The sequence below is a fragment of the Protopterus annectens genome, chromosome 14.part0 (genome assembly GCF_019279795.1).
Source record: "Protopterus annectens isolate FY-2018-M chromosome 14.part0, PAN1.0, whole genome shotgun sequence".
In the NCBI taxonomy this organism is placed as follows: domain Eukaryota; kingdom Metazoa; phylum Chordata; order Ceratodontiformes; family Protopteridae; genus Protopterus; species Protopterus annectens.
The window spans coordinates 443,611,900-443,630,018 of record NC_056748.1 but is presented as its reverse complement, the minus strand read 5'-3'; the positions used below and the strand labels follow the sequence as shown (position 1 = coordinate 443,630,018).

At 42.7% G+C, this 18,119-nt stretch overlaps 1 protein-coding gene across 1 annotated transcript in view; it reads left to right on the top strand.

The window, feature by feature from the left end:
* Positions 1–18,119, top strand: part of EVC (EvC ciliary complex subunit 1) — a 1,160,741-nt gene that overhangs the window by 396,419 nt on the left and 746,203 nt on the right. The window contains exon 6 of the mRNA XM_044055566.1: positions 8,985–9,083. Coding sequence (XP_043911501.1) covers positions 8,985–9,083 — 99 coding nt within the window. The remainder of the gene's footprint in view (positions 1–8,984; positions 9,084–18,119) is intronic.

The following is an 18,119-nucleotide window of genomic DNA, read 5'->3' as shown; positions in this document are numbered from 1 at the left end:
GCAGCCCCCAAACATCTCCAGCCCAAGTGAGAACTGCTCTCTCCAAAGCAAAAACACAGCATCCATGGGACCCGATGGTGTCCCCGGCTGTGTGCTCCACGAACTCAATGAGGAATTAAACCCACAGCTAGGACAGCTGTTTAATCAAAGTCTTACCTCTGGATACGCACCCAGGAGTGGCGCACTGCAACTGTGGTCCCACTTCACAAAGGCGGTGCCTCCACAGACCCTGGAAATTACCGCCCATTAGCTTGACAAGCCTTATCTGCAAAGCCATGGAGAGGATCATAATGGACCTCATAAATAAAGACATAGGGAATTTGCAGACTTTGGATCCAACCCAGTTTGGCTTTGTCAAAGGCAGATCATGCCTTTTAAACTTGGTTGACTTTTTCAAACAGTCACCAAAGCCATTGATGAGGAAAGGCAGTCCATACAGCCTACCTCGATCTGGCTAAGGCCTTCGATACAATACCCCACTCGGGTATCATTGAAAAACTCATCAGCTTAAATGTTAACCCATACATCACAAGATGGGTTGCAAACTGGCTGAGTGACAGAACCCACAGGGTCAGAGTTGCTGGCGCCATGTCAGACTCAAAGCCTGTCACAAGTGGTGTCCCACAGGGCTCAGTCCTGGGCCCACTCTTGTTTGGAATCTACTTTTCAAGTACAAGCAAACACAGGAGGGTTATGGCTGACAAAGTTTGCAGATGACTGCAAACTGGGCCATAGTAGAAAACACATCTGACACAGATATCCTTCAGAAGGGTCTCACAGAAACGGATAACTGGTGCCAGAGCCACGGCCTAAAGTTAAATGCCAAAAATGCATAGTCATACCCTTCGGGAAAACAAGGTTACCCCTAGCTACCAAATAGGTGGCAATCCACTGAGCACAGAAGAAGTTATCAGGGACCTGGGGACCCAGGTTGATAGTAGTCTGTCATTCGACACCCATGTAGCTAAAGTAGTTAGGAAGTCCTTCTACATTGCCCACCTTATCATGAAGGGATTCTCATCTAGATCAAGGGAGGTCATAGTCTCCCTTTACTCATCACTCATCAGACCAATGATTGAGTACAATGCCCCATTCGGAATGTATCTGACCCGACACTTGCAGCAGCTGGAGAGGCCACAAAAGTTCCTCACCAAAAGGATAAAGGGTCTCAAAATCTGTCCTATGCTGCCCGACTGAAAGAACTCCAGCTCTATTCAGTCGCCACGCTTGCTCAGAGGTGACCTTTGCCTAACATACAAGGCCATGTCAAACCCAGATTTGATGAATATGCTTCACCTCAAAAAATCTAGATCCATCAGAGCCACAAGGGCGGAGACTTAAACCTCGACACGGCTATTAATAGGACGTGCTGGAGGGATAGATTCATCACCCAAAGACTCCCTATGCTGTGGAACAAAATCCCGGTACATGTGAGGCAGAGCACCTCGCTGGCCTTGTTCAAGAGAAATCTTGACCAATGGATGGGAGATCGCAGATATACCCCAGGAATTACCTCAGTGTCACTGCTCGACAGAGGCACAGCAAAATAATGGGTATAGTTCCCCATACTAAAGGGGTGGCGTAAGCCACAAAACAATGGGCTAGGCTTATAAATGCCCTCGGGCAGATAGCCTAGTATGAACCTATGAACCTATGAACCTATGCAGGACGCAGCCAGGGATATTATCAGGTCCCATAGACGCTGTATTCTTGGCTTTGGACAATACAGCTTTTACCTGTGCTGCAGAAATAGTAGGCACCAGCCTTTCTTCTGGTATTGTGATAGGGCCTTGGGGGGGGGGGTAAAGCTGGCACTGAATCTGTCGGCCAGTATGTTGGCTATATCTGTTGAATCTGTATAGGAGGTACCATTGTGCAATGTGTCAGTTTCTAAAGAAAGCCAACAAGTCGAAGAACAGAATAATCCTCATTCTAGCCTCGACAAGTCTCGATGTTCTTCGTGTTTCACTGTTGCAGTCATCACATTTGGGTTATCCCTGCCAGGGTAGCCCTTGGCCGGCCCAAATAAGGCTTAGTATTTCTGCATCGGTTGCTGTCGTTTCAGGACTGACGTCAGGTTGTCAGTAGTATAAAGTAAGACAGCCAATGCCATTACATCAGTTTTTCTTACTCTAACGTGTCAGGACCCCCCAAGTGAGAGCCAGGTTCTGGTGGAAGAACCCCACTAGTAGAAAGTAAATACCAATATGTCCCTTGTAAGGAAAGAGAAGAAAGAAGAGGGGGGTGGAGGGAGGGAAACCAGGACTGCAACAGTGAATGCACGAACATCTACATGTATGGTAAGTGTACACAATTATACTATGTTCTTTGTATTTCACTGTTGCAGTCATCACATTTGGGTTGATTCCCAAAGCGGAGAAAAAGGGTGGAGGCAGTCAAGGAAACTAGGGGCTGGCTAGGATGCCCTGCAAGACTGCAGAGGCAAACCCTACCCTGGATGTGGAGAAGATAGGTAGGTAGTAATGTTTGGTAAAAGTGTGAACAGATGTCCAGGTGGCAGCCTCCAGGATGTCCCTGGTGGGGACTCCTCTGAGGAAAGCTGCAGAGGTGGAGGTTGCTCTGGTGGAGTGAGTCCTGACCCCCTTGGGGGGAGGCTTTCCATGTTGTTTGTAGCAGAAATGGATGCAGTGTGCTATCCATTTGGAGATGGATTGTTTGTAGATGGCTTTGCCCTCTGCCCCTGCAGCAACACTAACTACCAATTGATCAGACTTTCTGAGGGATTTAGTCCTGTCTAGATAGAATCTGAGCTGCCTGTGCACATCTAGAGAGTGCAGGATCCTTTCCCCCATGCTCTGTGGGTTAGGGAAAAAGGTGGGCAAATGAATGGATTGGTTGAGAGCCACACTGAACACCACCTTGGGCATGAAGGATGGGTTAGTCCTGAGGGTTACCCTGTCAGCATGGAAGATGATGAAGGGTTCCACAGCCATGACTGCTTGCAGCTCAGAGACCCTTCTGGCTGAAATGATGGCCAGAAGGAAAGCTGTCTTCCAGGAGAGAAATTTTATCTCTGCTAAAGAGGCAGGTTCGAAGGGTGGGGGGGGGTGAGCTTTTCCAACACAAAGTTAAGGTTCCAAGCTGGGGTTGGTGCTCTTCTGGGTGGCCTCAGGTTGCTAGCCCCTCTAAGGAACTATTTGATCAAAGGGTGTGAGAAAAGAGGCTGCTCAGTGGGAAAATGAACAGAGATAGCAGAGGGCATGAATTTTAATAGAGGAAAAGGAGAGTCCACTGTGCAGCAGGTCAGCTAAGTAATACAGGATGAGAGGGAGGGAGAGCTGTGCCATATTGGCTCCCTTAGCCTGAATCCAGGTGCAAAACCTTTTCCATTTGTCAGCATAAAACTTCCTAGTGCTAGGGCATTTGGCCTCGTGTCTAACATCTAGAACATGTTTGCTGAAGTTGGCAGATTGATGGGGGGTTAGAGAAAAGCCAAGCTGCCAAATTGAGTGTCTGCAATTAGGAATGCATGAATTCCCCTTCCCTCTGGGTCAGGAGGTTTGGAATCTGAGGGATATGCCAAAGTGGCAGAGGGGACAGGCTGCGCAGCAAGGGGTACCAGTGCTGTCGAGACCAGTCTGGAGCTATAAGAAATGTCCTTGGTTTTTCCTCCTTTATTTTGAACAGTACCCTGGGGATGAGAGGTAGTGGAGGAAAGGCATAGACCGATATATTGACCCAGGAGGAGGACAGGGCATCCACTTTCCAAGACATGCAGTGATGCTCCCTGGTGCAGAATTTGCTGAGCTGATGGTTGGTGTGGAAGGCAAACAGGTCGACCTTCGGGGTGCCCCATCTCTGAGTCATTAGGATGAAGTTTATTCTGTTGAGCTGCCACTCATGTGGGTCCAGAAGATTTCTGCTTAATTAGTCTGCGAAAGAGTTGAGAGAGCCTGGTAGGAATTGTGCTAAGAGGTGTGGCTGCATGGCAGAGGCTGTGTGCCAAAGGGTAATGGCCAGCCTGCACAGAGGATAGGAGCGAGTCCCTCCCTGCTTGTTGACCTACCACATCACAGTGGTGTTGTCTGTTTTGATCAGGAGAGCCCCTGGGGAGAGAAGGGGTTTGAAAGCTATCAAGGCAAGCTGGACAGCCATCATCTCTTTTTGGCTGATGTGCAGAGGGATTTGCTGTGGGATCCATTGGCCCTGTATGCACCTGCCTTCCAGGTGTGCACCCCAAGCATAGTCTGATGAGTTTGTGGTGAGGGGAGGTGAGAAAAGCAGTCCCTTGTTGTGGGAGCATGCTGTTGCCCACCAAGGAAAATATTTTCTGAGGCAAAGAATTATAAGAGTTTCCAGGTCTTGAGAGTGTTGACACCAAAGGCTTTTTAGGTACCACTGAAGTTTCCTCATATGCAGGCTGGCATATGGAATGAGTAGTATGCACGATGCCATGAATCCCAGAGCTTGCAGGATCTTCCTCGCAGATAACTGGGGCCTGGTGGCTAGTTGAAAGAAGTAGGCTGTCAGGAAAATTAGCTTTTCTGGTGTAAGGAATGCCATCTGGGATGCTGTGTCCAGGCTTGCTCCCAGGAATATAATCCTTTGGGTGGGCATCTGTTTGGATTTTGTTTCGTTTATGGTGTATCCTAGGGAGGTTAGTAGGGACTTTACAAAGGCCAGGTGCTTGAGCAGCTTTTAATGGCTGTCTGCCTGAATTAGGCAGCTGTCTAAGTATGGATAAATCTGGATATTCCTTTTTCTGCAAAAGGCAATGGCTGGAGCCAGACATTTTGTGAAAACTCAGAGCAGCAGATAAGCCAAAGGGACGCACCGAGAACTGAAAGTGCTAAGATCCTGCCCTGAAACGGAGATTTCCTGCCTGATTCCCTGACAGGAATGTGGAGGTAGGCCTCTCTTAGATCCAGGGTGGCTAGCCAAATGTCCTTGGAGAGCATGGGTAGCATCTACTGAAAAGTGAACATTTTGAATTTTGGGATCACCAGGAAGGTGTTCAGAATGGACAGAGGATGGGCACCAGAAAGAGTCTGGAGTAGAGACCTTGGGCTATCTGTTCTGTAGGAACGTGCTCTACCACCCTCATAGAAAGCAGGGAAAGGATTTGCTTTTGAGCCTCTGCCCAATGGTTGGGAGGTAGATCTTGGATCCCTTTTGGGGTTGGGAAGGGTGTGGAAGGAAAATTTGTATCCCTGAGACACTATGTTTAGAACCCATTGGTTGTTGGTAATGGTAGCCCAGCTGCTTGCGTGAAAGGAGAGTTTTCCTCCTAGGGGTAAGTGAAGGTGGGCAGAGGGAGGGGGTGGGGGAGGTGAGTCACTGTGAGTTCTTACCATAATGGGGTGGCTTAGAACTCCCTAGTTTTGAAGTGGAGGTAGTCCACTGCTTAGATCTCTGCATTCCCTGTGGCTGCTGTCTGGGAGGTCTGGTTCCCCTGGGCCTATGTTGGACTGGCTTGGAGGGAGCAGGAAAGGACCATTGTTTGGTGGGACAATGTCTGCTGAACCTGGGTGGCTGGACATGTAAGAAATCCTTAACTGTTTTCATAGATTTTGCGTTTTCTTCCATCTTTCTGAAGACCTCTTCTGCCTTAGTGCCAAACAAGTTGTCTCTGTGCAGGGGGGCATCCAGCAATTTAGATTTGACATGGTCTGGCAGGAGCTGTTCCTTAAGCCAAGCATGCCTTCTAATGAGAGATCCAGTGACTGCTGCCCTGCAAAAAGCTTCTAGGGGATCAAAACCACAGTGCAAGGTGTGTTTAGTTACTTGAGTTGCAGAATGCATCAACTCTTGTAAATCTTTAGATTCTGCCCAAGCAGGAAAGGAGGACAGTTTTTGTTTAAGGAGTTCCAAGGTATGTTGCTGATATTTAAGCATATGGAACTGACAATTTAGTGCCCTGACAGCAAGAGTAGCTGAGGTGTATACTTTTTACCCCCATCTGTCCAATGCTCGGATATCCCTATCTGAGGGGGTGGGATTCTTAGCAGAGTTTGCTTTAATCCTTTTTGGTCCTTGAGAAATGACTTCAGGTCAGCTGTTGGATTTCTAAAAAGATATTTGTGTGAGTCAGGGACTCCGTATTACTGGTCTGGTTTTCTGGGAGCAGGAGGTAGGGCATCAGGAGTCAAGCTGGATTCAAGGAAATCATCATCCACCACATCCAGGACTGTGGGGATGGCCAAGGGTCTGTGTTGTGGAAGATCTAGGAATTCCCTGAGTCTCTTTTTAGACTGGGGGTAGTGCTGACTCTCCCATTGGAAATGCTCCCTTAAAATATGCAGGGCTTCCCCAAAGGAAAAATCCTCTCGGGGAGAGGCTGAAGGAATAGATTCCTCTGCATCAGAATCCTCATAAGTGGAGAGGGGCTGCATGTCTTTATAGTCAGATGCATCAAATTCATCTGACTCTTGTTCAGACAAAACTACTGGGGATAGATCTCTCTTTCTTTTTGAGGGGGTAGCTTGGCTTCCCCTGATCAGCATGATCTTCTGCCATTTTAAGCATTTGAGACTGAGACAAGGTAGCAGGTGCCTGAGAGTGGGTAGTCAGTTTCTAAGTGTGATTCGAACCCTGGGCTTAAGGAACTCTGTTATTTTCGAAAGAATGGTAGTCGTGAAAAAAAACGTCGGTTTGTGTCGAGATTCGGTGGTGTGAAGGACTTCCTCGGAAGCCGGTGCCTGTTCAGAGGCTCCGGACCATTCCAAGGTAGAGTCGACCACAGGATCTTTAGTTGAAGAAGAGTTTTGAGGCCTACCGGACTCCGGAAGGGTTTCGGTAGCGGCCTGCGAACAACTGAAGCGGGCATCAGGGGATGCGAAAATGCCTCACAATGAGTACCGGAGTACTAAAGACTAACTTAGCAGAAGCATTGTCAGAAGGTTTGGACCTGTGCAGTCTGTCTCTGTCTTTATCTTTACGTTTTTTCAGAAGATCTGCTGTCAGATGGCAACCCCAACGTTGAAACTCTGTATCTGACTGCCCTGATGATGGAATTTTGATCTCCCTCTGGCACTTTTTTTTTTTTTTTAGATGATGTGCAACAGGTGTTTAAAGGAGGCTAGGAAACCTACTACTAGAAATTCCTAATTAGCTAAATGGAAGAGGGTTTCTCGTGCACAGAGATGCACACAGACACTTTCTTCCTTATCTCAGGTAAAACAGTTTTTGAAAGGGACACTTCACATTCATCCACCTACAAAACAGGTGACTCCGCCATGGGATCTTAATTGTGTACTAGAAAAGCTTACCCTTTTACCCTTTGAACAAGATCATCAGGCTGATTTAAAGTTTGTAAAATGAAAAATAGTATTGCTTACTGCTGTGAATTCAGCTAGAGGAGTACCTGAGCTGTTATTGTAAATTAATTTTATCTCACCTTTCATAAATGCAGAGTAACCTTAAAAAAAAAAAACTTTCCTTCATACCAAAGGTATTATTAAAATTCTCATTACATCACTTTGTTCATCTCCTTGTTCTTTCAACTCAAAAGTAAGTGAGAAAGATTCCCACATGTTATGGACTTCCACAGGCACCTCAAATAATATGTTGACAGGGCAAAGAACTTCAGAGTCTCCATCACTTTGTTCATCTCCTTGTTCTTTCAACTCAAAAGTAAGTGAGAAAGATTCCCACATGTTATGGACTTCCACAGGCACCTCAAATAATATGTTGACAGGGCAAAGAACTTCAGAGTCTCCAATCAGCTATAAATTTCCTATAAAGATAAGAAAAAGGAACAACCAGGGTCAAAGCAGACAGTTTCCAAATGGTTACACCATGGTATCCAGTGTTATTCATTCCATGGAAAGATCTCTTCTTTCAAGCTCAAAGGTCACACTACCAGAGCTTTGGCTATTTCTAGAGCTTTTTGGAAAGGGATGACTATAGGAGTATTCAGGAGGTAGCAACATGGTCCTCTGTGCACTTTCACTAAACATTGAGATTCACTCCATCTTCAGGGTAAGAGTAGGATTTGAAAGGACTATTCTCCTGGGCCTCCTGGACTCTGACCTGTCCTCTTCCCTAGCTATCTAAGATTTTGATAATTGTGACCCATTCTGCTTAGCTACTGCAGCAGTGATCTAATGTTACAGTTGTGTAAGTAAATGTACCATAACAGTAGACACTCAGATGAATATTGCAGTACTAACACCATCTTTCCTTCCTCTATTTAATGTGCTTTATTTCTGGGTCTGCTACTGCTTTTTATTGCTTTATCTAATGTGGTATCAGGGTGGCCTGCTTTTCTCCTAGCACATAGCTAATTATATTTGGGGTCAGTCTCCTTTTTTGTGAGAGAAGAAAGCAATGAATTTGGCATGTGTACATTTGCTTTTATACCAGTACACCCTCTTACTTCTTTGGAAATAAAAGGCACATGGAAGGTGCCCAAAAGCTTTTAAATATTGGCCATACAACCGATCCTTGACAGGATGATAGGTATCATATAGTTTAGGCTACTGCAACAGTGATCTGTTCAAACAAGCTTACTTATGCAGCTGTACTTACCTCAGTCTAGTTCCCCTTCCCTGAAAAATCAGCGAGTATTCTGTAAATGTCTGCTGACCTATTGGACTATAATGGGAGGACATATTCCGACATACAACCTTTCAGTCCTGATTTCACTTTTAAGTAACAGGACACTGTTACTGTATGGTAGGCAGTTGTATATTACTTTAAAAACTTTATTCAGGCAGGTTCAGTGTTGCCCTGGGGCTCCTCCTTTCCCATGGGCAGCAGTTTGAGACCCTTGGATTAGATGGTGTATTATTAGATTAACTTTAAGGTAGTCAGTACTGCCTCCTTTCCCTAAAGACAGCATTTGACCTCCTAATGTGTTTAAGACCCTTTGATTATTTATTTATTTATTTTTTTGTTTGCCTGTTCATTTCTTTATTTATTGTAATTGAGAATTTAGACTGACGTATTTAGTTTTCATTGCTTCTACTGAATTGTAATTTTTTTGTAACTGAATATCACTTAGTAGTCTTTTTGCAGTTTAGGTGTATATCCAACTCCTCAAGTTGCATCTTAATGATTGGTTGAGTAAGAAGAAAATTAATGAAGAAGTTTATAGAGTGATTATTTCATCCCAGGAGAAGGTAAGATTGCTCTCTCAAACTTTATAAAATTAATGCAGACCAATTTAAAAAGACTGAAGATGGTCCAAAATGATTTATGTTCTTGCTAATTGTTTTGAAAAGTATTTCTTGTTTATTTACATTATTTTTGCGCTTACTCAGTTTACCTTTGCCATTTTCTTTGTATGTATGTATTTATTTGTTCGTTTACCTGCGTAGTTCACAGATTCCAAACGACCTATTTCAGGCACAGTTCAATTGAGTGTAGTCACAGCAGTAAGAAAAAATACAATAAGAGGAAAGTACAAACATTAGTCTAATTGCAAGTGTTGTACACTGTGGGGACTTAAGAGAAATCTACCCACACAAGAAAGAAGGATAAAAAAGAGGAAGTTTGAACAGTATGTATGCATGTGGTTCACAAATTGCTTGGTGTGAAGGGAAGGTCTGGACACTGAAGAGAGGCTAAGAAGATACCATTATTCTTATTGCATAGCTGGCTCTGTGATGTGACCTGAAGAACTGTTTTGCTGTTAGTGAAAGCAGCAATTGACATCCCTTAGCAGTGTCTCTAATTTGGAGCAAGGTTGGATCAATCTCTGGTTACTATTCCTTATTTCACTTAAAAATGATACTTTATTTCTGTTTTTCTTTTACAGTATTTTTGAAAAAAGAGAAGCTTATATAAGGAAGTGATGTAATTTAATTGATTGTCTGATGAAGTTTAAAACTTTTTAAACGAAAGCGCTTATTTTTATTGTTCGTTTAGGTGAATTTATTCGATTGTTAATGTTAAAGTCTTGTCTAGTTACAAGTTTGTTGTTTCAAATAATTTATATTTTAAATCCGGCTGGTGGCTCTTCGCACTCGCTATTTAGTAGTTTGTCGTTTTTAACTGTGATGCAGTATTGTCTTTGCCAGGAAAAAAAAGTCAGAAGAGTGGATCACCATCACTGTAATGCTAAGTGATGGAACGGATCCTGTCAAGGATACCTTATATTCAGACGGTCTACCAAAGTTTAGGTATACCCTCCTTTGACTGTAGACCTGTGCTTGAAACTGTGTACTTATTCTTAAGGGACACATAGGTATGAAAATCATCATAACTTTATTACTGTCATTCTGTGAAGCAAGACTCTTATCTCGAGGCTGTTCAGCAGGCAGCCTGCCAATGCCCTTTCTGTGACTCAACAAAGCCTCTGCCGAAAAAAGGAATGTACATTTTCTTTGCATCTACTGGTCCTATCACTTAAAAAGTTCAGGACCAGTTAACCACATCTTTGCCTTTTTATATCTGCACAAACATAGCGCAGGATTCAGGATCATTGAATGAGAAGAGAAACATTTCATTTTGGGTCTTTTGCATACATAGGCATAATTCTGAAGTGGTCGTTGGGGAAAATGTTTAATTTGGTATCAGTGAAGTACTTGTACAAACATAGATACACTACTGAAGTGATTGCTGGGGGAAATGTTTCATTTTGGTGCTGCTGCATACATGGACAAACAAATGGAGGTGTCATTTGAGAGAAATGTTTCATTTTGGTGCTTGTGCATGTATAGAAATACTACTGAAGGGGTCATTGAGGGAAATATTTAATTTTGGTTCTTGTGCAGACATGGACAAAGTACTGAATGGGGTTGTTGGGGGAAATGTTTAATTTTGGTGCTGATGCATTTTGCTTTTTGGCATTTTCAGTTCTCTTCTTTACCCTTTGGCCTTTCTATTGCCCCAAGGGTATTCACCAAATGCCCCTCTCCTTCAGGATTCCGGGGATTTAAGTATTTTCATACTTGGTTGACCTCCTGTTTCAGTCATCTTCTCCAGAGATCCTGTTGCAAAAGCCTGGGGTTCATAATAACATAATAAGCTTCAAAAAGTCTTTTTTTTTTTTTTTTTTTTTTTTTTTTTTTTTTTTTTTTTTTTTTTTTTACTCCTTCTCAAGACCATGTTTTTCAGGGGTGCAGGATTCAGACGTGGCCTGTGCTGGAATCCCTGCCTTCTTCCAAGGCCTTGACACTCATTTCTTTCTTTCAAACTCTTCTTCCTCTGGCCTGTATTACAGCCAAGGGAGTTTCTGACCGTTCTGGGATTCATGGTATCCACCATCCCTGTGCTCCCTCTGGTTAAACTCCACATGAGAAAGTTTCAGTGGTTTCTGAAGTCAGTTTGGCTTTAACATGTGCATCCCCTAGACTTTGTAGTTCCTCTTCTGCCTTATCTCAAAAAGGAGCTTCACTTGTGGATTCAGCATTTGTCTCTGAACCCAGAGTTCCCCTTTCATCCCTCCTTCCCTCTCAGGAGTTGTTCACAGACACTTCAAACGTGTGATGAGGGGCAATTTTTGTCTCCAGAAAGAGCACATCAATAACAAAGAGATGAGAGCTTTTCTGCTAGCACTTCAGGCTTTTCACCCTTTTTTCTTCCCTGTACCTCTCAAGGTGTTTACAGGCAATACCACAGTGATGTGGTATGTAAACAAACAATGGTGGGACAAGATCTTATCTTCTTTGCCTGTTGGCACTCCTAGTGTGGGATCTTCCGGGCTAGTATCAAGTGACTCTTCAGGCGGTATACATTCAGTCAGGTCAAAACATCGTGGCAGACACACTGAGCAGGTCATTAATTCAATCCCACAAATGTATGCTTCACAGGGATGTGTTTCTGTACTTTGTCCACCAGTGGGGTACTCCTCAAATAGATCACTTTGCCTCCCCTCTGAACAGTTAACTCCCTCTATTGTGTGCCATAGTTCCCAGATCCTTTGGTTTTGGAAGGTGGACACCCAGTCTTTTTCTTGGAAGGGGATGTTTCTTTATGCTTTCTCTCCCCTTTCCTTCATTCCAAAAGTCCTGTACAAAATTCAACAGGATGCTCATAGTCTTGTTGGTGACTCCCTTTTGGCTGAAACAGCATTGGTTACCTCGTCTTCTGCAGTTAGCCAAGGACATTCCTCACAAGTTACTTCACAGGGTGGACCTGCTCACACAAGACAATGGATTTCTCATCCATCCCCACCTATCCACTCTTCAACTCACACTGTGAGTGATATGATTTTGATTCCACGTAGACACCTTTTTTCCTGAGGTCATGATTAGGGTCCTGCAGGAGGCCAGGAAACGGAGTACTAGGAAATTCTACTTGTCCAAATGTAAGAGGTTTTTGATTTGCTGTCCTCCTAGTAACCTGATCTACTTTCAGTGGATGGTTTTTTGGTTCACTCTTATCTGTGAGAATTGCTCAATGCTGGGTTGGCTTATTCTTCTGTTAAGGCCCAGTTATCAGCTATCTTTGCTTGTCTGCATTTATCTCCTCCTTTAGTTTATAGATTTGAGCCTAAACAATTCCTAAAATGTGTCCTTCATATTAGGCCTCCCAGGAAGCCTGTTCCTCCTCCTTGGGATCTTAATTTTGCTTTGGAAAAATTAACTTGGGCTCCTTTTGAGCCTGCAGCTTCAGCTTCCTATCAGCATTGCTCTTGGAAGACTGTATTTTTGTTAGCCCTTACTTATGCTAGACAGGGGGCTGAGCTTTCAAGCTCTTATGGCTTGTCCTCCTTTTTTGGTATTTAATAAGGACAGGGTGTCTTTACATACTAATCCTTCTTTTATGCCCAAGGTGGTGAATGAGTTGTCTGTTACTCAGTCTGTTCATTTGTCCAGTTTTTTTTCTTTTCTCCACAATCTGCCAGTGAGAAGGTGCCACAAGTGTTGGATGTTCATAGACAGCTCAGATTTTATTTGCATAAGACTAAGACTAGCAGGAAATCAGAGCAGCTCTTTTCCTTTCATCCTAGGTCCTTAGAATTGGGTGTGTCCAAGCAAACTATTTCTTCTTAGACTTCAAAAGCTATTTCTTTTTGTTATTCGGTCCTTAGAATTGGCTGTGTCCAAGAAAACTATTTCTTCGACCACAAAAGCTATTTCTTTTTGCTATTCCTTTCGCGGTAAGAACCTTCTTTATTCTATTAAGGCTCATTCTACTAGGGCTGTAGCTTCTTTTCATGCTTTTTTCAAGGGTTTGGATATTAACTCTCTTCTTGAGGCAGCTACCTGGACTTCTGTGCATACATTTACCAAGCACTGCAAGTTGGATGGAATCTCCAGAGCTAGAGCTGATTTTGCTATGGCCATCCTTCATGGCTTCCTAGAGGGCTCTGCCGGTCCTTCCTCCTCCCAAGGTTCTTCTTGAGCTTTGGCGCTGTCTCTACTATTATGAATACTGTAACAGTGAAATGGAAGAACATAGTACATTTTTGTAAAATCTTTTCCTTATTGTTAGATGTCCTCTTCACTGTTGCAGTATTCGCTCACTCCCCTCCTCCCCCTGGTCCATTTGCCTGCTGGATGTGTATTGGTTGTTACTTTTTTCTTTTCCTTGGACTGACATTCCTACTGGGGCTCTCAGTTATGAGGATAGTACGTATGCACCTTTATGCCTTACACTATGCAAGGAGCATATGTGTGATGTACAGAGTACACTAAGAAACAAGGAGAAAAATGCACCAACATAGGCTGCAAAACCGGACTCTATTTTAATAAAATAAAAACACAGACATTTAAAGGCTATGTTGGTGCATTTTTCTCTTTGTTTCTTAGTGTATTTTTTTCTGCACTACACCTCTATGTACAGAGTACCTTAAAGCAACCTAAAGGCTTTGGTATACTGGTCGGGGCGTTGGGTTGCCCTTAGCAGGGGATCCCTACTGTTATAAATGCTACAACGGTAAAGAGGAGAACATCTACCATTCTGGTAAGATTTTAGACAACTATACTTTGTGGACATTATCAAAAATGGGTACAGACTTCAATTGAATTCCCATCCTAATCCATTTGGAATTCCATTCCACAGCTATCTTCAAATCAACAGCATCTTCCTCTTTGAGAATTAGATCATGCCATGCAGAGAATGTCAGTTAACATGCAAATAACACAGCTTTTTTGTCATGCATCATACAGAACTATATACGCATGTACAGTTATATACAGTTATGTCCAAGCGGCCTTGTATCTTACACCCAGTTTGGATATGCGGCCATATCATGTAATATAAAAGTGGGAATTAGACTTAGCAACTGGAACTGTCTCTGTTGTTCATCCTTAGGAATAACTGGAACACCATCAGGATTGGAAATCAGATGGTATGACACGTTCTGGAACAGGAACAAGGTCTGGATTACTCTGTATCACAGGAACAATGTTGCGGTGATGATTCTGGTACAGGAAGGAGATGTCTGCAAATTCTCCTATACTCCACACCCTCGGATTCTACGAAGTAGGATTTCGACTTGGTACATATACCTGTTACTTGACCAATCTGATCGAAACCTTTCTCCATTTGTATCCTCACTGCCTCTCCTCCTTTCAATGGACAAAGAAATCTGCTTGATTTATCATAACTGGACTTCTGGATAGAACACTTATTGAATAATTGGGCTCTGGTGGTTCTGTGTTTTTTAGCTTTAGGCCTCAAGCAGGAACTAATAGGCAATGTTCTGATTTGCCCGAGCAGGCAAGCCAAGTATATCGACATGGGGTATGTTTCTGAGATTAAGTAGATTCAAAAAGACATCGATATTGTCACTCTTTGACCTTTCAAGTAATTGCTTTACGCTTTGCACTGCATGTTCAGCTAGTCCATTTGGCTGTGGATATTCTAGAGTAAAAGTAACATGTACAAGTACAAAATACCCATTTTCTTGCAATTTTCTGAAATAACTGACTAGTAACAGTACCATTATCAGAAATAACTTAGTGTGGACTACCATGGACTGAGAAATGACGTTTCAATTTGGTAATAACAGTAGTGGATGTTAGATTAGGTAAGTCAAAGTTTGAATGAGAGTCTACCAATAGGGCCTATATTATATTCTCGAAAGCCGACAATGTCAAAACTGACATTGTCTGCACAAGAATATTGAACGCTCAAAATCTCGAGCGTGTAAACGAAATCTCTGTAAGGGGAGATTTCCATTCGCTGCAATGTAGTGTGGTCTCGGAGTTGGTATATTTAAGAAGCAGGAGGTGTGGGGGGTGCATGGGGGCTTGCCCCCCTGGTTAAACTCGTTAGAGTAAAAATTTTAAGTTTTGATTTTTTTTGTTTTCATTTTCGATGTTACAGAACTTCAACAATATGGTGTCGACCATTTTGTATTCGATGTTCCGTAACTTCGATGTTATAATATAGATCCTGCCAATACTAGGTAATGCTGATTGTTCCACTCGAATATGTCTGTAGCTACTGTTGACCAAGGTAGTTCAGGAAATTGACTTAGCTGAAGCGGTTCTCCTTGCAAATGTGGTTTAGTACTATTGCATACTGAACAAGAAGAAATTACTTTATCAATGTCTTTCACTAGTGAAGGCCTTTTGGTAGAGTTGAAACCTGGGTGACCATGATGCAAAATGTGGATATATTCATGTTGTAAGGAAGCGGGAGCAACAATTTTAGGACCTTTGAAAATAATGCCATCTTCCATCAACATCTCAACTCTGTAAGGAAAATAGATTTGCACTTCAGGTGTACACTAGATTGCTTTAACGGCCATCCAACATTAATGTAGTAGTTGAGCTTTTGCAAAATTGGATCAGTCTTTTTATGATCTCTCAGCTCATCAAGTTTCATGGTAGAAAAAGTACGCACTGCCATTACGTCAAAGTCAAAATTCTCTGAGTCAAGCTGTTCTGTTGTATTTCTGGGTGATCTGGATAAGGTATCAGCCAGATAAAGAAGTTTGCCTTTTGTATAGACCATTTTGAAGTTGTACTTCTGCAATTTGAGCATCATTCTTTGTAATCTTGCTGAAGCTGTATACATAGACTTCTTCAGAAAAGTAACTAGAGGTTGGTGATCAGTTTCAGTCTGAATAGCTCGACCATAGATATAATCACGAAACTTTGAACATGCAAATATTGTTGCCAAAAGTTCTTCCTCAATTTGAGCATACTGCATCTCAGTTTGGGTTAGTGTTCTAGATGCATAGGCTACTGGTCTGCCTTCCTGAAGAATAATTGCGCAAAAAACAAATTTTGAAGCATCACAGAAAAGAGTAACTGGTTTGTTGACACTGCAGTATCTTAATGCAGGTGTGGTGACAATTTTCCACTTAAGGTCTTCAAATGCCTTTTGGTGCTGTTTCAACAAAGACCATGTAACATTTTAGCGCGTTAGTTAATGCGGTGGTGCAGCGGTAGCTTTGTTGCCTCATAGCAAGAGGTTCTCCCGTTCGATTCTCGGCTGGAGTGTGGGGACTGCCTTCTGTGTGGAGTCTACATGTCCTCCCCACGGTTGGGTGGGTGTTCAAAAGACATGCGTAAATGGGTGTGCCTTCGTTGAAGGTTGAACGTCGAGCTGGCACCAAGGCGTTCATCAGAAATCTACTGCCAATCATTAGTGGACCGGAGTTCTGCTGTGGCGACCCCTAACCGGGAAAAAGCCGAAAGACAACAACAGCAGCTCTCTTAAAGGTGCTGTCAACTCACTGAAGTCTGGTATGAATTTGCCTAGATAGTTGACCATGCCAAGAAAATGCTGTAGAGCTTGAATATTATCTGCTGCTGACATCTGAAGAATAGCTGCTTGCTTAGACGGGTCTGGTCTTAACCCAGTGCTGGTAAATAAATGACCTACATATGTAACTTATGGTAGCCTGAATTTGCACTTTAGAGGATTGAGCTTTAAGTTTACTTCACATGCTCTGTCTAGAACTCTGTTAAGGTTTCTGTCATGCTCTGCTTCACCATGGTCTCCAACCAATAAATCATCTACTATTATAGCACAAGGATAACCTGAAATAATTTGCTCCATTGCACTGTGGAAGACTTTACTTGCAGAATTTATTCCAAATGGAATCCTCAGGAAGCCATATCTGCCAAACAGGGTACCAAAAGTGGTCAGTAATGAGGATTTGCGATCCTTGGCAAATATTGCCAAGTCAGGATGTGCCATGCTGATAGAGTGCTACCCAAGAAGACTGAATGCTGTAATTAAATCAAAAGGTACTTAAACAAAGTATTAGTTTAAGGGTGTGCACACTTATGCAACCAGCTTATTGTACATTTTTTATTTTTTATATTTTTCCCCCTAACAGATTTGTTTGTTTTTCAATTGAATTGTACAGGTGATAGGTCACATTAAAGGTGGGAAAAGTTTTGAAATTATTTATTGCAGTCTTATTTTTTTATATCACACAAACCTGGCATTTTAACAGGGGTTTGTACACTTTTTATATCCACTGTATATGTTCACATTCTTCACTTGCTATGCTTCTTAAAGACATATCACTCACTGTGCTCTACAGAGCGTATCCCTCAACATCTAACAGGAAAAGGATTTTATTTCAGGCTTTCCTAGTTCCAAGAAAAGAAGTGGACATGTCTATTCTAAAGACAATTTTAAGAGTTCCAAAATTAAAGAAGCTAATGCTCCAACCTCTTTACTCCGCTGATCTTTCCCAAGACTTTGTGGGATACTCTGGACCTGAAGGATGCTTTTCTTTACATCCCTATTCATCCAGACTGTAGGAAGTTTTTGAGATTTCAGTTTCAATTTACTGCTTTAACTTTTGTGTTGCCCCTTTTATAACATTTTGTTGACTCCTGTGTTTCCAGATCTACCCTTATCTGGTTGACTTCCTCATTTAGACCAGTTCAGTGCAAATTTTACAGTTCATCCTCAGCCTTTTTCTCAACCTAGGTTTCATTCTGAACTTCAGCAAACAGTCTGCAGCCCTTTCAGTCTCTTGTGTTCCTGGAATAGCTTCTCAAAACATTCAACATGATGGCTTTCATCTTCTACAAAAGATCTGATTCTTGACCAACTGATTTCTGTAACTGAGAGATCTATCCATCATGGCTGCAGGAGGGATTATGAGAGTTCTAACATTTAAGAGATCCACAATCCAAATGATAAATTTTCCAGAAATCCCAAGAGGGAAATTCAGTGGTTCCTGAAATTTTTTTTGGCACAGCATTTTCATCGTCTTTCCTTCCCATTTCCTTTCCTGTCTTGCCCTTTGTGAAGAAAGACCTCTTTTGGTGGATCAATCAAACAAAAGC